This window comes from Typopeltis vanoorti, chromosome 6, assembly GCF_054136105.1.
Source record: "Typopeltis vanoorti isolate ZY-2024b chromosome 6, IOZ_Tvanoo_1.0, whole genome shotgun sequence".
In the NCBI taxonomy this organism is placed as follows: Eukaryota; Metazoa; Arthropoda; class Arachnida; order Uropygi; family Thelyphonidae; genus Typopeltis; species Typopeltis vanoorti.
Genome location: NC_143554.1, coordinates 20,547,751 through 20,572,172, shown reverse-complemented (window position 1 = coordinate 20,572,172; position 24,422 = coordinate 20,547,751). Strand labels below are relative to the sequence as shown.

The 24,422-nt window shown below is 35.3% G+C and overlaps 1 protein-coding gene across 4 annotated transcripts in view; it reads left to right on the top strand.

Annotated features, from left to right (window-relative positions):
- The first annotated feature begins 6,644 nt into the window (after window positions 1-6,644).
- Window positions 6,645-24,422, top strand: part of LOC150105322 (UPF0488 protein CG14286) — a 60,248-nt gene continuing 42,470 nt past the window's right edge. Inside the window, exons 1-2 of one of the 4 annotated variants that reach the window (XM_090394698.1) lie at window positions 6,645-6,830; window positions 20,802-20,870. In XM_090394698.1, the coding sequence (XP_090250824.1) occupies window positions 6,729-6,830; window positions 20,802-20,870 (171 nt within the window). In that variant the 5' untranslated portion in view covers window positions 6,645-6,728. Of the gene's footprint in view, window positions 6,831-7,281; window positions 7,445-7,484; window positions 7,652-7,678; window positions 8,045-20,801; window positions 20,871-24,422 lie in introns of those variants that run through there. The other 3 variants (XM_090394699.1, XM_090394702.1, XM_090394701.1) reach the window with 3 other exon arrangements.

The window sequence follows — 24,422 nt, the reverse complement described above, 5'->3', positions numbered from 1 at the left end:
TTGTCAAAAAAAAGGAACATCTTACCTTAGCGATTTATTTTGTTTCTATATGATGACACTATAGTTGAATAATATAATGCTTATATTGTGATATTTCGATTAATTAATTTAAGGAGTAGTGCGATAAGTATTGTGTCAATAAAGGAACTGGAACAAAGAGAAAAATCATAAAGGTTAGGTATTATTACGTGACAATTGGTCATGTAGGTATATTACTTAAAAAGTGATGCTTATCCTATCCAAATGCTGTCAACAGTTTATGCAAATGAGTCACGACATAAAAGCGGAGTTTTGGATTCCTTTTACATTTTGTGTCATCATTTAATTGCTGAATTTAGATGGAGAACCATTGTGAGACAACAAGTTAGTCAATATTAACCAAGTCAGATTGTTGCATGTGAGTCGTTCCATGATTCACAGACTTTGGACCGAAAACCAACAGTCGTCACAAACAGCATCCCAGAAGTATAATGAAGAAAGCCCGAGCTACAACCTCACTAGATTGGCAGATATCTCCGATTTTGTGCTTCCCAAAACAGGACTGCTACCTCGAATCAGTTACGATCTGACTTCGTGTCAGTCAGAAATATTGGTAACTGCTTCCACTACACGCTAAAGGATTCATGAAAGTGATCTGTATGCTAGGCGACAAATAGTCTGTGTGCCCCAGACCAGAGGAGACAACTTTTGGAATGGATCAGGCTCCATGTCAACTGGATCCAAGACCAGTTGGAATATGTATTATTTGGAGAGAAAGTCATGATTTGCTCTACAGAGCGACACCAAACATGCTCTGAGCTGGAGAGAATCAGTGACACTTTGTTTCTCTAGTATTTGTGAAAGGGATACTTACAAGTGAAAGTAGTGTGATGATTAAGGAAGGTATCTCGCTGAGAGGAGTCTTACGTGCTTCCCAGGGAAAACGATAAATGTTGCAGCTTTTAGAGACAAGGTCCTGGACCCCTATCTTTGTCTATATGTGGGTTATCTAAAGGAGACAGTTATCCTAATAAACGATATAGTCGTCCTCATCGAAAGATGCTCCTGGACCAGTACATTCAAGAAGAGACTATTGAACGCATGAACTAGTCAAGCAGGCCACCTAATCTTAATCCTTTCGAGCATCTGTGGGAGGCTCTAGGTAGACATGTTTCTCCTCTCAAATGCAGCAATACAGCACTCACCGTAATACATCGTTATGAGCGCTGTATTACTGTGAAACGTGAACACATTCCTTATTAAAGCAATTTGACAATCTCGTTTTTACCATTGTCTTCCTGTACCCATTTGATACTGAATTAAACAACTCATTTTCAATTTTTTTACATCTAACATCAAACTTCTTTTCACCAAATTGCATAAAAATTCATCATAGGGTTTTTGAGTTATCATGGGTTTTCTCTTTCTTCCTTAATTTATGATAACCAGTATAGTCAGTTTGAGCATCCTCTGAGTTAAATTCGGATGCATTATGGGAATTGTTATTATGAGAGACATTAAGGGAGTCTTACTCATTGAAGGAGATGTTTTCTTCAATTAATTTAGACTACTTACAAACCTTATAACTTCCAAAAGCAATCCGTTATATCATGCAACACTTTAGGAGAGAAAATCTATCTCTAAACCACTTTCTTTACTCATTCGTTCTCAACTTCCATGAATGTCCTCTTGTCTTTTTCCCACCTTCCATAAAAGGAAAAATTCCATCTACTGGCATCCCGTAAGAAACTTTGAAAAGTTTGTACATCTCAATAATATTATGTCTCTTTCTTTTGTTTTCTAGTGTCTGGAACCATGGACAACGTCTCCCTCCAAAACCAGCTGAATGCACTCCACATCTTTACTACTCCACCACCAAACTTTGCTGTGGGTACAACACACTGTGGTAACAAGCGTTCACCACGCTACCTCCACACCCTATCATTAGATTGGAAACAGTGAACCATGATTCATCCCTCCAAAGCACCGTTTCTACTGGTCATTTGTCCAGTTCACACATTGTTGCGATGTTCGGTTTGTGTGCCGCTGCTCTTCCTTGGAAACCCAGTAATGAAGTTCTTTTAGTACAGTATTAGTGCTCATTAATGTGTTACTGGCGCTTTGGAACTCATCACGGATGATTGGTGCCGATTGTAGCCGGTTTTTGCATGTGACATCCTTTTGTTCGTGTCAATCATTTTCGGCGGCCGCCCAAGGTGTTTTCCTGCACTAGTGATGCCAGAAGGTCTCCATCTGTTGATCACATCTTCAACCGTTGGTTTTAGATGCTCTAGTTGAGGCAATGGTACGTATGGACATGCCATCAATGTGATAGCTCAAGATGACTGTTTTCTTGAAGTCGTTAAGTTCACGTCGTGTTTCCATACCACCAGTATTCAACTGCTAAGATGAAATACTGCTTCCTACTATTGTACACCGGTTTTTATGTTATTAACAAACTGGACTGTTCCATAACTTCAAATAAGAGGGGTACGGACAATTATTAGTAGATAGTGTATATTTTCAACAGCTTCTTTCAAACACCATTCATATACTCTGCTGTCATTTCACTCCATACTGCATTTATATTCTTTGTACAATGCAAAAGGTATTCCTACCATCGGTCTCTGTGGTTCTCTCATCGTTAGTAGTAGCGATAGCCGTAGAAAAAAAAGTGTTACTTAAATAAAATGCTTTAGAACAGAAAAAACGCCATGGTCTGTGGGTTGTAGAAATGGGGTGATATTCGATGAATGTGTTTAATTAGATGGCGTGTAAATACGAGTAATTGTAAGTTCACCATAAGTCGAGGATTGATTGTATTAAAAAATCTGCTTTGATATAACCTTGGTTTCTTTCAGTGTTTAGCTTCCATTGGTGAGACCTCAATAATGATGGAAACTGATCTGGATTGATAGTGAGGCAACTAGTGTGAAGTCATTAGCCTGTATATACAAGTGTACTAGTCATGAAGATACTTCACGTGTAAACTTGTTTACTTTGTTTGGGCGAAGGATAAAAACAAAAATATAATTTCTTGTCAATAATAACAGAAACTTTGTCTTTTTATATAAGCTGTTAAGGGCCTAAAGTGAAAAAAAATCAGCTAACGCCTTTTTATTCCCGTATACGGGGAGTAGGCGAGGCCATTTAGCCCTATCTAACTTTTGGAGACTGAGTGGGCAGATCAATCTCCACTGGTATCAATCAGAGATAGATGGCCGAAGGCTATCACTAATTAAGCGGTACACAGTGAAGAGAGACGGCTCAAATTATCCGCCATCTCGTGGTCCCCCTAACCCTAACACAATATATTTAATGTCTGAAATAATATGGGTTCTACGGTCGATTTTCTTGAGTTTACGGGACGAAAAACCCGCTTGCCCGTGCCAGAGATCGCCTAACTCGGGAATCGGTCGAAAAAAGGCTTATAAAAATTTCCTCTAGTCGCCGACTACACTCGAAACGAAGTCTTCCTTCGTGCGGCCAAGCGCCGTGGTATGCAAACGCCACATCCACTGAGTGTATTGGTATCAACAACAGCAGCTGTGTACATTTAAAAATAAATATATATACAGCTATTTACAATTTGTACATAGGCTGCTAATTCTATTAGGCATTTTCATTTACTCGTTACAATATATTGTAACGAGGAAATGAAAAAACTTTTGACACCTGTTTTACAATCACTGTTTAAATAACGGGAGGAATCTTTATCTGGTCGATTTCAATCGAAGGTGAGTTAGCCGATCTCATACGGAGGTAGCAGGGTTTTTTCTCCCGGAAACTCGAGTTTTTCATCCCGCATACATACAAATCGGCCCTTCAGAACACACGCAATTTACAGACAAAAATTACTAGTTGTGGTGGTGTTGGAGGTGGGCGGCAGATGGCGTTGATAGAGATGATTCGTAGTAGAGGTTAGGTGCAGAGACAGTTGTAGATGTCCTCCCACGATGAGTCTTCGGACTCCTTGGAGGTATCAGGAATAATAATAATAATAATAATAATAATAATAAGATACAACATGTCACATGCTCAATTTCTATTTTCCTTATTGTCCTATTGAAATAGGACAATAAGGAAAAACAGTGATTTCAGTCTATTTATAAGTTCCATTATCAGATCAGTCTATTCACGTTTATATATACATATATATACATATACATCCACATACATATATATATATATATACCTACATATACATACATATATATGTTAGCATTGACATTTTCCATATGTACAATTCGTTATACATATATCTTCATTCTATATCTTTGTTCACATATTTTGGATGATTATTTTATTAACTTAATTTAAATGCACATCTTATTCTTAAAATACATACATTGCTTATGTTTTTATTTACATTTATATATGCATATATTTTGGTAGTATCTCTATACCTCATGCAGATTTTTTTTTGTGGGCACTCTTATTTTTTACAAAATGAATTCCATATTGCTTTAACATTATATTGTTTGCTTAACTTAAGAGGTAAATCTGTAATTTCTTATATACAAAAGTTTTCTGAATTGCAGAATTAGTTACAGGTCTATAAATGGATAACAATCCTATTTACATTTTGGGTTATTATCATGTTATGAACTTATGTTATCTGCATTTCTTACAATTGACATTTCTACCGTCCTTGTGTCTGTATATACAATAACATATACATATTTCTGGTAATATATCTTAATCTACATATTTATTACTCGAATAGTATTGACTTATCTTAAGGAGTAATTGCTATTTACATTTCCATTTTTTCCCCCTTGCACAATTAGATATACATATATATAACATTCTTATCCCTTATACAGTATATAGGCGTACCTATATATTATTATTAATATTTTTATTATTTTTTAAACTTTTATTTTTAATTATTATTTATATATATATATATTTTTTTTTTCAATTTATTTATTTTTATTTTATTTTTTTTATTAGATTTGATATCTTGTTGTCATTATTCCTCTCGTTGTGGCGAATGAGCCTACGTTAACAGCACCTTTGTCTGGGATTATGCTTTTTGTTCAGATAGTGGGTTATCATTATTGTCTACCACTAACTACGGGGGTTCCATTATCGGTATAAGTTTTATTTTTCCTTCTTCTTCTCCTTCTTCAATTAGGCAGAGTTTCCTCCATTGCTGTGTTGTTATGCTTTTGGTTTGTATAGTGTTTATGATAATTTCCTTTAAATAATTGTTAATTTTTGCTAGTATGTCTGGTCTGGTGTCTCTTCGGTGTATTTTGTCACATCTGTGGGACCATATTGCATACATTGTTATTATTATGATTATTAGTTCTGTTTTTTCATTTTTTGGTCTTCCAACCAAAATAATGTGTTTTCAGAGATTTTGTATGGTATTCCATACTGTGGACGTTTTGCTACAGAACATCATAATATGATATATTGTTTCTGGTCCGGACCGAAATGACACTTCGTTGGGCCTTGTAATGGGATTTTTTTTTTTGCTACACACCACATTTTTGTCGGGAGACAGGCATGATGTACTTTATAGAAGAATGTTTTGTATTTTGGTGATATTGGAAGTCGGAAAACTTTGCTAAGCACCGGACTTAGCCTAATTTCTCCTTTTCTTATTTCCCTGTTGGGGAGGTGGGAATGTCACTTGACTTAATGCTTTATATAGTTTTCTTAGTTTGATTGTCAGTAAGGTTTCGGTATCTGAGTGTTTCATTATATATGTGTACCCTTCGGCTATTTCTTTGAACATTCTCGGGCTTGGTTTTTTTATATCTGGAAGTGAGCTTATAAACTTATGCAGCAAACACTTTTGTAAGAATGTTGCCGCATAGGCATGATAGGTTTTTGTGTGTGCTCGGGCTGCTGTTATTGCCCTGCCGATGAGAGTTTTCAGATGGATGTTTAGCAATGCTAAACCTCCAGCTTCAACTTCATGGAAGAGTGCTGATCTGCGCATGGGTTCATACCGAGAGCCCCCAGATGTATGTAGCGCAGAGCCTGTGTATTTTTTAGGCCCACCTTCCGTGATACGGGGTGTTGTGTATCTTGTACCACACGCGAGATGTTAGGTAGATGTTGCAAACCCGGGCCCTTCCTCTGACGGACAGCTGTCTAGGGCGCATTGCATTAATTTTCTTCTTTATGCCGTCATGGAGTTCTTTCCACTGTTCTTCGCGTGATTCTGAGCTTCCGATGTTGATGCCCAGAACCGGTATGTAATTATTCACATGTATTTCTGAAGGAACCCTTGGTTGGTTTTCCCACTTTCCAATTATTTTGCAGTGGGATTTTGCCAGATTCACATTCAATGCTGAGGCTTTGCTGAAGTCTTTTATTATTTTGAGTGTTGTGTCCAAGGATTTTTGTGTTCCTAGTGTTAAAGTGACGTCATCAGCATATGCCAAAATTTTGGCGTCACTTTCTCCGTGTATATGTGTTCCTTTGATATTCTTGTTTGTGTTAATGACTATAATGAGTGGTTCTAGGGCTAGAGCAAATAGAGCCATGGATAGTGGGTCTCCTTGCCGGATGGAACATTTTATTGGGAAAGAGGCTGATAGATTTTTATTAATGATCAGCCTACTTTCCGCGTTTCTGTACAAAAGCTTAATCGTTTCTTTCCAGTTTACTCCAACTCCTATTCGGTCTAGTGTTTCAAACAGGTATTGGTGGCTAACTGTGTCAAATGCCTTTTGAATATCTAGCCCCATTACAATACATGGATTTTCTTGAGGCTGTAATAATCGCAAATGCATTGGAGGTGCATTATTGTGTCAAGAATATTTCTTCCTTTCACTGCACATGATTGTGCTGGTGAGATAAGTTTATGGAGGTGCTTTTGTATTCGGTTTGTAAGTATTTTAGATATTATTTTGTAATCAGTATTCAGTAGGGTTATGCCTCTCCAGTTTTTTATGTCTTGTAACTTCTGTTGATCCCCAACCTTTGGTAGTAGTACAATGTGTCCTGTGTTGAATTTTGCTGGCGTTGTCTGTGTTGTAATCATCGTGTTGATCATTTTAATAAAAATATGTTCCAATTTTGGGAAGTATTCTTTATAGAATTCGCCTGTTAGTCCGGCCAAAACTGAGCTACACTGAATTACTCTCTATAAGTAATCAGAAACTTAATAATGAACACCTGGAAAAGTAAGAAGTGGCCTCCTTACAAATTTACCTCTAACCTGAAATTTTCTTATTCTTTATTTTATTTACGGAGTTTATTTCTTTTATTTGTTATATCATTAATTTCTACCTCTTTTTTTTTTTTGAATTTCACCCCCCCCCCCACAAGTGTGCCTACAGAAACACCTATCCGCTCCTACTTATGGAGTAGAGTTATTTGCCTCCTTGTGTTTTATTTATTTATTTAACATATGTAAAGTAATACGGATTATTATTTGTAGTTGTTAGTCTGTCTGAAGGGATTTTGGTCTTATTGCACTATAATTTTTAAAATGCCATCAGTAAGTGAATCCAAGAACTATATTGTTGAGAATAATTGACAGTTATCATAAAAAATTATTATTCATGATATTTAATTTATTTTTGATTTTAATATTCATTGCTGGACAATAAAATACACGTCTATAAATGGTGGTTTGGCTTAGTTTTCTTGTTCTTAGCTGAAATTGTGTGGAATATTTCAGATTGTTTATTCCGTAGGTTATCAAGTGAGTATAAACTTTTATAACTGTCCATCGGAAGTGAGATAACGTATTTACTTTCTGCTTGAGGCCACTGCTGACCTTTGAATAATATTCTCATAGGCACCTTACCATATCTGTCACTAAACCTATAGATTAAATTTTAAAAATAAGGACAATCCTTAAGTTTCAATGTGCTGCTTAAAACATTAACAAATTGGTGATTCCTCAAAAAAGTACAGCACTTGGGAGTGAAGGCTACTACATTAGTGGCTTAGTGCCGATGGAATATTTATGGCATGTTTATTCATGTGCAAGAAACTTAGAGAAATCATCGAAATTTAAATGAAGGCATTACAAATGTGCCAGTGCACAAAATTTACTCAAATAAAACAGTGAATAATTACCACTAAACAAAAGGTAAGTACAAACTACACGTGGATGATAGCAACATCACAGTGGCAATACCTTAGAAGCGTTTGCCTTTCCAGCATTGGTGCATTTTTTTTTTTTTTTTAATCTGTGTTCCGTTGAATTAATCTTAACGTTTTGTAACAGATTTAATAATTGTGTCATTTTTTTTTCTTTTCAAAATAACACTACCATACGAATTTGCTCATGTACAATGAGAAGTGGAGACACATACAGGGTGACCACCCAGCAAAAATATTTTGTACCAACTTATGCAAGATAAAGGTACTAAATCAAAAAAGAAAAGTACTCAATTTTATTTGCTTTCGTTTCACTCTATTTAGGACATTTTAGATATGACTACCTTATTACCATATATGAACTCAATGTAAAACTGTTAAATTAACACATATAGGACAAATATGAAAAGAATAAAAGTCAAAACTCACCTCACTGTAGTCATCTATGAGTCCAAGAGCTGCAGTTTTCCATCATCATAACAGAAGTCCCAATTGTAACTCTAGTGCTTAACATGTATTAATTTACAATATAATTTTTAGTCTCATTTTTATCGTTTAAAATAATGTAACATCAAATTTTTTGGTTTAGTTTTAGATTTAGTATTTAAATAGTATATTAAATATGCTATTTATATATATATATATATATATATATATATATATATATATATATATATATATATATAGGGGTTCCCACTAACAAGAAAAGCATTGGAAGTATTTATTCATTATTTTTAGCAGATTTTGCTAAATTAATTAACTCTTCAGAAATAGTAAAATCTGTAGCTGATGAATGTTTCAATTTTTTTTTTTTTTTTTGTCAAAAAGAGTTCATTCATCAAGGGAGTTTGTAGTTGATTTCTTATTTTATTCTTATTTATTGTCACTGCTGAAAATATTGTTGTTATTATTATTATTCGGGATTATTATTCAACAAGACCTAAATGAAATCACATCATACTTCTACCAAAACGCGATTGTAATCAACGGCACCAAAACGCAGATGTTGTTAATACACTGTCAGACATACTGCTGCACTAACAACAAAAAAACCTGCCAATGTCCTGAAATCAAACCTGTAACACATGCAAAATACTTTGGTCTCTACGTAGATTGCCACCATAAATGGACAAAACATAAAATACCTATATACCAAACTCTGGATCATCGCAGCAAAACTCTTCCAAGTAAAAGACATTATTCCATCTAACAAAAAAAAAAAAATTTCCTATATCACGGTATCTGCGAATCTCTACTCAGATGTGGTATAACAGTCTATGCAAACACATTGAACAGCCACCTAACAAAATTAGAAATACTACATAGGAAAATTGTGTCAACAGTGATTTGGACACCTTATATGCAACAACCAATATCCGACCAGCACATGGCGATACACAGAATCCTGAGCATTAAAAATCTGAAATACTACATAACATTAATAAGGAATTACTTCAACAACCTATCGTATAACACGACCTACAACAACTCTCTACATCCCAACACCCCTTTAACAACTCATACGGTTCTTTTGTGAGATCACATCAGATACCCATGCTATTCAACAACCTACCAAGAAATTTAAAACATGTAGATAACTACAGAACATTAAAACATGAACTCTGGAAAATATACCAAAAAGTTAATATACCATTAACACTAATATACACATCACAAATCACCAGCATCCAATGCCTACATCCCATCTATAAACAGTAACAACAACATAAATAGTGAAGGCTAATCCCACTCTCTTCATAAAAGCTAACGCAAGTTTCGAAGTAGGTGGGATTAATCTGCCTCATTCATCTATACGTAATCCTCATAATCACAGACTGCAGATTATGTAACAAAACAGTCAGTACAGTGTATAACAATAAGGAAGATACTGATAACATTATTCAGATAAGCTCTGCGAAGCTTCGAGGAAGAACCCACCCAAAGAAACAATAAATATTATAATTGATTTAATAAAAAATGAATCATTGTAAATGTGTGTGTAGAGGCTTAAGTGCTGTGAGGTCAGGTTGGAGGCTTAATGGATTTTTTACAACACTCAAAAAGAATTAAAATAGACTTTAATACTTCCTATATTTCATCCTAGTCACTAGGACATCTACGGGGATTACAAAAAAATTAATGTAACATATTCACAAATAACAAACAATACCAACCAAATCTCAATAAATATGGGTGCATTAAGCTTCCGAAGATTTGGGAAACACTCATCACCAGAGTTCCCACCTTACATTCCATACCAACCAAATCTCAATAAATATGGGTGCATTAAGCTTCCGAAGATTTGGGAAACACTCATCACCAGAGTTCCCACCTTACGTTCCTACCAACCAAATCTCAATAAATATGGGTGCATTAAGCTTCCGAAGATTTGGGAAACACTCATCACCAGAGTTCCCACCTTACATTCCTACCAACCAAATCTCAATAAATATAGGTGCATTAAGCTTCTGAAGATTTGGGAAACACTCATCACCAGAGTTCCCACCTTACATTCCAGGCCACCTACTACTGCCCTTAGAGGGCGCTCTACCTAGATAGGACTTTAGTGTCACCCACGTGGTTGGGCTTAGTATTGTTTGTTATTTGTGCATATTAATTTTTTTGTAATTCCCGTAGATGTCCTAGTGACTAGGACGAAATATAGGAAGTATTAAAGTCTATTTTAATTCTTTTTGAGTGTTGTAAAAAATCCATTGTAAATATGAATGTGGAAAAAGATGTAAAACACATTGTTAATATCATTATTTATGCAATTTAAATAAGATATTTTCCTAGCATTCTGTACTGAAAAAAAAAGAAAAAAAAATTACATAGATAGATAATTGTGTAATCTATCCTGTGTAACTGAACTATAACTGATTATAAACTATTACTAAAATCGTTATTACTACTAATAACACATGAATTGTTGAACTACATGACTTGCGCACTGTACAAAGTACGTGATAAATTGGAATCTGAACTCAACAACAAGTGAAAAATTGTAGTATTATCTATTAAATTGTATGTATTATATAAATGTGTATTATATGTATTATATAAACTGTATGTATAATTAAATTGTATGTATATGAACATAATTTAATTGACAGATAATAAAGTATTAATAAAAAAAAATCAAGAAAGAAAGCACTAGATCTGTTGATGAATGTACTAGAACACTAAAAATTTATAAAAGGTACTAGATCTAGTACGAAAGTACTAGTGGTGATGGTGGTGGTCACACTGGACACATAAAGAGCATAAGTAGAATGCAAGCAATGGAAATAAAAATTTCAAAGTCAATTTTGGAAAAAAAAAAGATAGATAGAATAAGGAATATGGACATTAAGAATGTTTTGAGATTAGAAAGTGTTGAAATGCTTGTGAACTTGTGCTTGAAGTGGTTTGAAAATAAATTTAGTAAGAATACCAAGAGGAGTATATGAAATGAAAATTGAAGGGGGAGGAAGCCAAGAGGGACACATTGGAAAAGGTGTTAATGCCAGAAGAGTGAAGATGTAGAAAAAAAAGAGATAGAATATGGTGGGATAGAAAGTAATGGCAAGCTGTCTGCCTGACCTAACAGTTTCTGTTGAGCATTTGTTGATGACCTGATCTGATATATAAAATCAACTAATTAATGTAACATATTATATATACACTTTTCGGTTTCATAATAATTAATGCAAGTGAAGTGTTTATTTTCAATATAACTATCTCCCAAATGTGAAAAAATCAAATGGAAGCCTTTCCTGCTAAATTGGTACAGAAAAGCCTCACAAGATTTTTGAATAATAAGTTTAATGGAACTGTGATGTTTTTTTTCCATTACATACTATTATTAATATTATGTGACACCTCCAGAGAGTCCAAAGACTCATTGAGGGAGAGTGTGGCAACAGCATCGAACGATTTTCCCCTTCCAACTACTAACCACACTCAAACTTAACTTTTTTGCGAGCCATTAGTAGCAGAGGCTCTACCAATCGACCAACCTTTGTTGGCGGTGTCATACTATGGTGTCAGTGTTTATGACATGGTCATCTAGTTCTGACATTCTGTTTTTGAAGCTGGATGTAATCCATATGTACTTCACATCTCACTTTAGTAGATTATCTGTAGAAATTAGACTACATCATTTAACACCAGGAAAAAATAATAGATGCACTTCGTTGAAAAGAAAGATGCTGGTTTCTGAACTGATGAAAAGAAAATGGAGAAGTTAGTTTTTAGTAGAGAGGCAATTTTTTTCACAAGCACTTTTGATGGTATTGCTAGCCAATTGCTGTTCCCAGAAGAAGTTACTTAGTATAGATAGACCACTGATTCTGGCACCTCCTGTAGTTTGGGCAAAATTACAAGAGTGCACCTGACAAGTAGAAGGAAGAATGATCATGGTAAGATGATGATGATAATGGGTGAAAATGGTAGAGTGGTGACTGCTGCAGAAGACTTTGTTGAGGTATTCATTGATCAATTTATATTGGTGTTTCATCCTGATCAGTGTGGAATCATTAGGAACTTAAGTGTAGAAGACATAGGAGAGGATGGCTTAATTGTGAGTGAGCAGGTGGTATTTGAGGAAATAAATAACCTTGATGTCAATAAGTCGATAGGATTTGATGACATATCACCACACGTCTTAAGGGAATGTTCCAGGGAATTGGAACATTCCTTGTTTCATTGGAACATGTCCTATTTAATGAGTCTTACAACAGCACAGGTTCCAAGGGAGTGGAAAGAAGGTAAAATTGTTGCACTGCATAAAGGTGGCACTAAGGTTGTGGCTTCAAATTATAGGCCGGTCTGTATATCTGGAGTTGTGGTGAAGGTCCTGGAGAGATTGGTGAGAAGTAGGATATAGAAATGGGTTGATAACAGCAGTATTCTTTGTGGTTATCAGCATAGGTTTGTGAAAGGGAGATCATGTTTCACTAACTTATGTACTATAACAAGTTGATAAATACCTTGTACAGGAAGGAAACATATATAGTGTTTCTGATTTTGCAAAACCTTTTGATTGACTGCCACATGACAAGCTGTTAAATAAACTGAAATAGATGGGATTGGATAACAGACTTTTGAGTTAGATCAGTAATTGGCTGTCAGATAGGTATCAGAAAGTTGTATATTATTATTTTATGGTGATGAGGATATGTTGGGAAAGGTCCAGAGTAGATTCACAAAGGTGGTCAGTTGTCTTTGTAATGTGGAGTACGAGGATAGATTGAGAAAATGTAAATTGTAAAACTTTATGAATAGGAGGAAGGGAGGAGAAGATATGATTGAAGCATATAAGCTAGTCAGGGGGTTGTTATCAGGCTGACATGGAAGAGATTTTTCATTTTTCATAGTATGGGAGAGGGGGGGGGGGAATAAAACAAGAAGCCATCGCTGGAAACTGTATAAGGAGGGTGTGAGCAGAGGAATGAGGAGAAGGTTCTTTGCATGGAGAGTGGTTGGTAAGTGAAATGCATTCCTGAGTGTGTTGTGAATGTAGACACATTGAATCATCCTTTCTTTTAGTGTTACATGGTGATCAGCATTCATTTTTGAAATTATGGATTCTACAACTGTGTTAAAATAACTCTTTTTATTATCCCGATGTTTTGATCTTCATATCAAGATCATCATCTGGAGCATATGTTACCGCTAAAGTGCGAAAACCGTTAATGTGCACGTTACCTAGCTAATCTGCAGATTAACTGATTTGCTCCTTTAACGTGCGGAATCAAAAGTTTTTCGCATTTTACCTAGGTAATGTGCACATTAACGGCTTCCGTATTGTTAAAGTTCAAAAGTTTGTTTCTCTCATTTCCTTTCCCTACTCCTTCCCCCCTCTCCCTCCACTTTTAGTTTGGTTTTTTAATAAGTAAACATAATTTTATCATGTTTTTTTTTCTTAATTGTAATAATATTTTAAACCGTTTGATTCCTTGTATTATATTAATTGATTGATGATTGATTCTATCAACTAATTTGTTGATTGTTTGATTGTATTAACTTGATTCTTTAGATATCGAAAAATAAATAAATAACATTATGTTAATTTAAGCGTACAGAAACGTTGCTGTTGTTCCAGCAAAGATCTTATTTTCACTTTACGAGTGCCTAGTAGGTAATGTGCAGATTACCTAGGTAATTTGAGAAATGAAAAATTTTCCGCACATTAACGGATCACCGTAGTTAATCTGCACAGTACCTAGATAATCTGCAGAATAACTGATTTCCGCACTTTAGCAGTAACACATACATAAATATACAAGACAAGCTGCCTTACATTTCAAACCGTAAGCTAGAGAAACAATGATTTGATCACATGCTACTTACTGGCATGACCTCTAGTGAAAAAATAAAATAAAAATTATTTAAAAAAAATTTTTTTAATAAAGATTTTCTTTGGCAATGTGTATTAGGTTAACTTAATTTGATAGGTCAGATGAATTATAAAATATATTAGATTATAACAGATAGGATTTAGTAGACTATGGTCTCTGTTCAACCTATAGAGTAGACTGGAATGGTATGCAAACCACCCACAAAGCAAAATTTCAGCTAGAGAAAAGATTGCATGATTTATTTTCATGATTTCATGGAAATCATGAAAATAATAGCACACTGCTCAAACTTTAAACAACTGCCTGACATTGTCTGTAATCTGCGTTTAACACTTTGAATCCTAGATTTAATGGGACTTAAAGAACCCTGTGTTCTGACCATTTTTAGCTCTATTTAAAAAATTGCTGTGCAGTATTTCTATGGAATATCCAAATAATTATTATTTGTCTTTTAGTTAGCATCTTTGACAATTAACTGAAACAAAAATGTATGGGCTCTAGGAAATGAGTTGCAAGAAATCACGGTTTTTGTAAAAATAAGAAATTAATTTTTTATTAGTTTATACTTATATTTACTTCTTTAGTGTTCAAAATTCAACAAATTCAGTCAAAATATTGCTTAGATGTTACATAAGTAATGAGAATTATAATTTATGTGTGTTATTATTATGATGAAAATATCATTTTATATAGGGGTGTACATCACTATAATTATCCACTATTGGCCACAAAAATCAAGTGATAAATTATTGAATTAGGCCATTCAGTTTTTGAAATGCCACGACCTCGCGTGTGATTGCGAACACGATCGCTGGACAACCTTGAATTTGGTCACCCCTCGTTCGAAGTTTTGCATCACTGTCACTTGACTCGAAGCTCACATTTGTGGGGTAGATCTGCTTCCTCTTGTTCTGGATCACTGTCTGCCTAATCATCTAATTCAGATCCTTCATTATTGAGTATTTCCTTGAGCATTTGTTCTAATTCACGTTCGCTCGAGAATCGTTTTACACCCCTGCTTTGGGCACCAGTGGGTCCTGGTCTGTCCATGGTGACAGAGAAATTCAAACTGACCTCTCAGGTCACAAGAAGAGAGTTGTGAATCCCTTATATTGTTTAGATTGGAGTAGCCAGAGTTATGATGGCGTGATGTAATATAAACATGAACACGTTCAGTTGTACGTGATGCAGGCGTTATGATATACTATTATAAATTCCCTTTTTTTATTGATAAAAGTCGACCATCCTCATGGATAATGAAGCTAAACTAATGAAGCTGAAGGTTCAAATTTAACTACAATACAGTCTGATAATGAATTTCAAGCATATATTATTATTTTTGGAATTTTTAATTTAGCGACGTAAATATAATCGATTGGATTCTGGGTTCACATGCGATATATGTATATTTACATTGATAGGACTCAAAGTGTTAAACCACTGTCTGCATTCTCTTAAATAGTCCAAATGCCTTATCTCTCTCTCTCTCTCTCTCACCCTATTCTCTATCCTTCTGTGTTAACCCAGCCTCTAGTCTTGTATTTCAGGGAGTAATGATCAGAATGAACCCATCTTCTTTGTACTCTCACTTTCTTTCATAATCATAGCTATTGGACTCTGGGCATATATTATAATATTCGGAATAACTAAGTTAAGCTCTCCACAGTGTCACAGGATTTAGGCCTTATTGGACAAGCTTCCTATTTCCATGCATGCATTATGTGCACTCGTAAAAGATATGCCATAACGGACTACAGGTTTAATCTTTTTCTTCTAGGTTTCCTCCCCTTTCCAATAAAAAAACATAAACAAAAAAATTGTAGCATATGACTCTTTGATTGAGGGTGATCTTCCCTAGAAGTAAGATATACTGCATTTTCATTAAAACAGCTTTCAGAATGTGTACCCTATAACATTTCTTCAGTCTCTAGTCTCCTAGGAAAAGATGACCCATGTGAAAATGACCTTATAAGACTCCAGGGTTAACTAATGTTGCAGTTAAGCAAGACTGTGGATACTAGCTTGATTCCCCATAATGTATCATTAACCTACATAAGTTTATAGTGGATATCACTCACTGTATACATTGTATAATGTAATTGTGAGTATAATTACTTTAATTTCTATTGGGTATATTCTGATGTGAATGTATTAATTTATTTATTCTGACATATCTAGTTTATTAACGTAATTTTTACGATTAGAGATAGCAGTCTTACTTGAGCTTGTTCTTCATTGATCACATATAACCTTGTAATGTAACCAGGGGTGTAGTCGGGCCAGGGCGATGCCCTGTTACTTTTTTAAAACTATCAAAATTTTTAAATTCATTATAATAAATTATAAGAATTATTATAATAAGACTTATAATGCAGTTCCAGCTTTCGGTCAAAAAATAGCAGCTTGCTGCTATTATTATATTATCTAATATATAATATTAATTGAAATATATAATAATATAATAATTAATATAATATAATATAATTAAAATTAATATAATAATAATAATAATAAGTGCTGCACTTTATGCTCTGGAATTTTGTTTCCAAGGTAGAGCCCTGGCGCTATTTCTTTTGGGACACCCCTGAATGTAACCTGAATAACATGCCAACTGATAATGACACCATAATTATCATTATGACCTGTTTGCCGAGTGGGTAGAGTATCTGCTCTCCAGCCAAAATGCTGCGGGTTTGAATCCCGCCGTGGGCATGGATGTTTGTGATTGTCTGTAAAAGTAGTGGTGGTTGGCAGTAGATGGCATTGGTGTAGGTGATGCAGTTTGCTGTAGTTGATCGATTGAGTGGTGAAGACGAAGAGTTGTAGAGTAGGTGCCCTCCCTTGCTGAGTCTTTGAACTCCTTGGAGGTGTCACGTAATAATACTACTAATTATTATTATTATTATTATTTATATGTGCACTCTATGGAGTCAAAAGACTTTGGTGGAGACCCACTCTATCCATTAACACAATACCTATTATACATATCCTTAAACTTATTCACAGGTAGGACTCACAATCACCTCTGGCTATTCCACTCATTCACCACTCCAAGTAAAGAACCTAGTCTGTACACACCCTTGCTCACCACACTCTTAGACAACTTCCACCTGTGACCCCTTGTTTTCCTCCTGCTTCCCATGAATTGAACAATTTCTTCTGTGTCAATATTATAGCATCCTTTAGTAACTTATAAGTTTCTATCTTATCCCCTATCCTCTGCCTGTCAGCTAACTTCTGTAACCCACACACCCCTCAGTCTGTCACCACAGGAATAGATTGAGGGTGTGTGTGGTATGCAGACTTGTCACTAGCTTGGTCACTTGTCTCTGAATCCTCTCCATCACCTCCCGATTCCCAAGAAACACGTGACCAAATCTGTGCACAGTACTCAATATGTGGCCGATTCATAGCCTCATAAAGAGGGATAATAACCTCCCTATTTTTGCTTGTCAATGTGTTCTTCAGCGTCCAAGTAATTCTCTGAGCTATTTTGTCAACTCTTGCAATATATGCTCTGAATTTCAAATCTTTATCCACCATCACCCTCCAACTCCCTAGCCTCATCAATTTCCTGTAAACTAGTACCATCAATATGATACAAAGTCTGTAATCTTTTCATCTCGAAGTGCATTACATTTTACTGCATTGAATTGACAACCATTCTTCTTTGCCCACACTGCCAATTTATTTAAATTATCCTGTAAGATATCTACATCGTCTTTATCAACTATTGCCCTCTCTAGTTTTGCATCATCAGCAAACAACACAGTATTTCCCCATCAAATCTTCTGCTATATCATTAATGTACAAATTAAAAAAGTAGTGGTCCTAGGTACAAAGCCCTGGGGCACTCCACTAGCCACCCTCATTCGCCTTGATTCCACTTCACTATACACCATCCTCTGATGTTTGTCTATCAGCTACCTCCCTATCCATGCTATCAGCTTCATAATCTATTCCCATTTTCTCCAACTTATGTAATGGTTTTCCATGCAGTATTCTGTCAAATGCCTTTGCAAAGTCCAGCAGTATCATGGTGTAGCCATTTCCTTTTCCAATTCTGCTGTCACTCACCTTATTATAAAATGTGCATAAATTACTGAGGCAGGATGTACTTTTTACAGAGCCATGCTGCCCCCTATAGAATATCATATTCCTATCCACCCATTCCTGAGTTTTACTTTTAAACCAGCTTTTCCAATACTTGAACCATGACCCCAGAGACACTAATTGGTCTGTAATTTGCTACTTCTGTCTTGGAGCCACCTTTATGTAATAGAACTGTCTTTCCCTCTTTCCACTTCCTTGAAACATTGCCAGAGCTGAGATTTAGATTAAACGACTTCAACACAGGCACTGCCAGCTCACTTGCATGTTCTCATAGCACACGAGCTGACATACTGTCCAAGCCCACTACTGTATTCACACTGATATTTTTCAGTGTGAATACAGTAGTCACCTCAGTAACTGCAAAGTCATCACTGGATGATATACCCTTGCAAAGTGATCACTTAGTAACTGAACTATTTCTTCTGCAACTTTCTTACCATCAGCAGTGAGTAAAGTTATATTTCCATAATCATTCTTTCTCTTACTTGCTATGTAGCAAAAAAACTTTGGATTTACTTTGGCCTGCTTAGCTAATTTTCTCTCAAAATTTGATCTCAAATCTCAATCCTTGATTTCTTTCAATGTACTGATAACATTCATTCCATGTAGTTTTTTTTTTTTTTTTTTTGCCATGCACTGCTCCAAGTTGTCTCCTAAGTTTGTTATAATCACCAGCTTTATAGTTCAGCATAAACTCTTTCTTGTCTGAGATTTCCACGTTTAGCGACATACCAGGACAAGACTGCATGGTCACTTTCTCCAGTCGAAGGTAGAATAGCTGCTGCAGTTATAGATAGATAGATCTTCTGATGCCATTACTAGATCCAACACTCTCAAACTCTTGGTCACTACCATCACGTGCTGTTTTAGGTAATTATCTCTTAGTAATTGTATAAATTCCATTTTGCCATGTGTCTTTTCCTCTTTCCAATCTGTATCACCATATAAGTATCAAAATTTGAGATTGTTAATAGCTGATAATTTATTTTGTTTTCACCATTAAAGACATTGTAAATTACAATAAAGCTCATCATGGAAGTTTCATGTTTGATCTCTAGAGAAGGATTTCCAAATTAACTAACCATTAGGTCCATATAGAGTACTAATATGGTTAAAATTTATAACATTTAGTGGGGGGGGGGGGCTTCACATAAAAATAAAGCATATACCATCTACTCTACTGATGCATTCCTACAAGCAGTGGACACACACAAAAAAAAAAAAAAAAAAAACTTAAGGTATTTAAAAGACTGTGTCCTGAAGTCACTGAAAATTATAACCATTATGTTTCTAGCAGGAAGAAGTGCTTTACTTCCATACATTGTTTGTCATATCTGGATAGTTTGCCAAGATCTTAAGGAAACAAGAAATTCTATTTTTCAGTTGCCTTTAAACCTGTTAATAAATTGGTTGACTGCTTACCCTCAGTCAGGAATAGGCATATTTCATTATCTCTTGCTTGGCAAATTATCAGATATTAAGCACATATAACCTGCTATATTTTGGTCAGGTTAGCTATTCTGTGAAATATACCAATGCATTTCAGATGGAATTATTCATTAAAGATACCAAGAAATTATATACTTGGTTTTAATATTTCATATCTGAGCTACTTGTATATAGAGGATAATGACTTCATATCACTTGCCTTAGCATGTATACCATAATGCAACCCCCCCCCCCCTTTTGAACGTGTATAATGCTATGCATAATTGGAATGGCCACTACCCAGACTGGTTTCGACCTTTACTGAGGTCTCATCAGTGGGAGCCAGACCTGAGAGAGATACCAATGTTGAAGTAATGCAGAAGTCATATATATCTCATATACAAGTAGCCAAAAGGTGCTCGACATCATGAATAAAAAAAAAAATCTGGATGAGAGAAAGATGTTGAAAGTTTTTTACCTTGGATTTATTATACATTAAAGATTCCAGGAAAGGGGGATGTGCTTTGCATTATGGAATTACATACTAAGGCAAGTGATATGAGTCATTAGCCTCTATATACAAGTAGCTCAGATGTGAATATATTTCATGCAAAACATTGTTTTGCTTCCTTGGGAAAAGGATTAAAACCAGGTATATAATTTCTTGGTATCTTTAACGTATAATAAACCCAAAGTAAAAAACTTTCAATATCTGATCAAATTTCAGATGCCTAAAAAGAATGATATTTATTAAGTATATTAAAAATACATTAAAATTTTATTACAAAATACTGCACAAAATCATTAAATGAATAAAACTGACTTGCATTTCATTATCATCATTTTATACCTGTATTTTTCTAGAAAAAACTACAAAACTGTAAATCAGGGCAGAGCACAGAGCCAGTATTTTATGAAATGGAAACTGATCAAGTAAGTGTTTTAGTAATTATTCATAAGCACTATAAATTTATTCATAATTAGAACTTAAAATTAATTGTGGTGGGTTAGATTACATCAGACCTACTTTGGCCTAGTTCCATCCTTATTAATTAATCTAGACTTCTCTATTAGCTCCACTTTTGATTTTGAACATTGGTGTTGGTCTCTGCTACTGTTAACTCTTCATTCATTCATTTTACATCTACATTATATAACCTCCTGAGCTTTGAAATATGCTCAGACATTGCTGCTGTTAAATAGTTCTTGGCTAGCACCCAAGATGGTATTCCTTCCACTTAATTCCTTATTCCATGCTATAGCTCCAAGCTGTCTCCTGAGCTTTCCATAATCACTGGCCTTGCAGTTCCACATATCCTTTTCTCACACACATCCTCATATAATTGGCCAACATCAAAATGACCACCTATATTGTTCCTCACCAACTGGAGGAAGATTAACACCCTGTTTACAATAACGTCCACTGAGTGCTGATGAAATCTGAGACACTATCTTTGTATGTATGTGCTCTGAGTCACTAATATTTCTGGTTTTATACTCTGTATCATCAGTGCACACATAGTTTGTCATATTATGCAAACACTAACAATGTTATTAGTGGAAACAGTTTTAAATTTGTAACTGATACAAAGAACTAGCACCTACCAGTACCATCAATTGTTGGATAAAGAGAAATTAACAAGTATTAAGTTGATGTTATAATAATTGTCTCCTAGATTTTTGGATTTTTGTCTCTTAGATTTTTGGTAAATTAATACAGTTATACTTGAAATTAGGAGAATGTTTTATAGCTTCTGCAAATTCCAAAAAAACCTCCAAGTTGTAATGATTTTTGTGTAGCTGTAGCAATCTGGTTTTCTTCTCTGTAATTCTCGGTGAAGAGATGTCTACTAAAGCACAATCTTAGAGCCCCATCTCGCTGTAATTAAGGTGGTAAATGTATTTCTTATATTCTCCAGACAGATGTCAATAGATCTTATTTACCCATAGTAAGCCAGTTCACAAGTACAGGTCACTTCATATATTCCTAGATGTAATAAAGAACAGAGTTTGTCCTTAGGAGAATAGATGAGGGTTGTTAATTTGATATATGGTTCGAATGGAGTGTGGAGCTTATATTTATTAAGCACTCCATCAATCTTTTCAGATGTGTTCTGGATATAAGAAATGTAACAGTTTTGGCTGTGCTCTTATGAACTAGGAAAGGAGGATTGGTGTGTGTGTGTGTGTGAGGGGGGCATTTAGTATTTTGTCTATTTGTTGGGTAAGAGGAATGAAAAGTATAGCCATCAGCTGATGTAGTGAAGGTGAGTGAGTTCAGCGGCAAGAGCTGCATTATTAGAACAAATAGCCCTGGTGCTGTGTGTTAGTGTTTTAATGATACCGTATTATTGGGCTAGATAACGGTGGAATTATTAATATCTTCCATATGTTAATATCTTCTACAAATAGAAAAAGATAATGAACCATTTGAATGGCATATGACTAGTTTATCTATAAAGAGCAGAGTGGACTATTGGGCCAAATAGCAAATATATCATCTAGTGCAACCAGACCACTGCTTTGGGTGTAGCTGTGTCCATTTCTTCATTGAGAATTAAAATGCAATATTGAAAAACTTCCAACACTCAACACAGCTACACTCAAAGCAGTGATCTGGCTGCACTATATAGATGATGTCTTGCTATTTGGTCCAATAGTAGATAACATTACTATGGTAATAAAGATAACATCTTATCCATAAGATGTTATAATTAAAACCATAATTAAAACTATCCCTTCCTTGTTTGTCAATATGCCTATACGTTTCTCTTTTTGCTACCTTCCATATTTCCAGGCCTATGGCAACATCCAAGTAAATATTTTATGCTGTCTCATACCATGATACTTTGAAACTGCTGCCATTATTTGTCCCTTTGTATGTGTATAACACTTACAGGGTGTTCGGGATAAATTTGACATATTTATAATTAATTATATTTTTCCGTAAGTTACATGTATTAACACACACTTCTCTTCATTTAAAAGTTTGGACCCTTCTTCATTCATATACAAGATGTCAGAAAGGATGGATAGCTGGAACCCACCTGAATCATGGAAGAGAATAACTTGTATCATGATGATTCGTGCCCGCCATCAAAATAAGGATATTACGACTGCTGCCCAATGCTCCCTGAATACAGTAAAAACAATCAGGCATGAACTAGAGACTTGCAATGATGACTACGAGGATGTAGCAAGAAGAAAGATCCCTAGCAGATGATCTGATTGCGTTCGTACAGCAGAATTCCTCGCAAATCTGCAGGAACAGGTGTTGAAGAACCCTGGCATTGGAATTCGGGCTTTGTTCGTGGAGTTGCTAACTGTAGTCAAGCCCTGGATAACAAGGGTAGCCAATGGTAGGCCGTATGTATGGCAGCAGGATTCGGCCCCTTGCCACACCTCTGGGAAAAGTCAAAAATGGTTGTCTGAAAATTTCTACGACTTCACCAGTCCAAATGTTTGGCCTCCAAACTCCCCAGACCTTAACCCCATGGATTATTTTGTATGGGGCGCAGTTGAAAAAGACACCAATCGCACTTCCAGTAATACAAAAGCCCAGTTAATGGATAAAATTAAAACAGTTTTTGCGGCCCTTCCCAGGGAGACTGTAGCATCAGCTTGTTCGAGGTTCCGAAGCAGAATTGAAGCTGTGATCGATGCTAATGGTGGTTATTTTGAGTAAATCTTGTTGATAGTATTGTAATTAACTCTGCCTGTAATGTTTTTTTGTCAATTCATTAAATTTAATAGATACAAAGAAGATTTTCTTTTTCCTTACGAAACTGTCAAATTTATCCCGAACACCCTGTATGTTAACAATAGCAGCACTTGTCATTCCTATCCTCACAAAACCATTATACCCCTCTTTGTCTATTCCACTTAGGATATCTTTTCTGACTATGTTTTACTTATTCCAACAATTTTTGAATGAATGAATCCATTGCAACAGTTTCATTCCTCTTATCTATGATGATGATCCTACAAATTGTTGTGCAATTTGTAGGATCATCATAACATTCATATGCATACATTTCTGAATCATTCATTTCTGGATCCACATCCAAGTCCTATCAATGCCACCTCTCAGATGTCACTCCTATGCACCTATTCATTTTGGATGAAACTTTCTTTTTAAGCAGAAACATAAATCTGACTGAGTGGGTCTCTGGCAATAGAATGACAGTTTCTCAAGCACTTATTAAAGACACACACACACACACAGCTTGGGAAGAAGTCAATGGACACCATAGTGTGAGAGAAAACAGCAATGGCACCCACCTGAGTAGGACCTCCTTTCACTGCAATGATTGCAGCAATCCTATGGGGCATACTTTACTCAAGTGTAAAGTATGATCAGTGGGAATTTTGGACCATTCTTCCTGTAAATGTAATAAGATCCTGGACTATTGTGGGGGGGAAGACGTCCCTTGACCTCACTTGACACTCCAGTTCATCCCACAAATATTAATTATGGTTGAGATC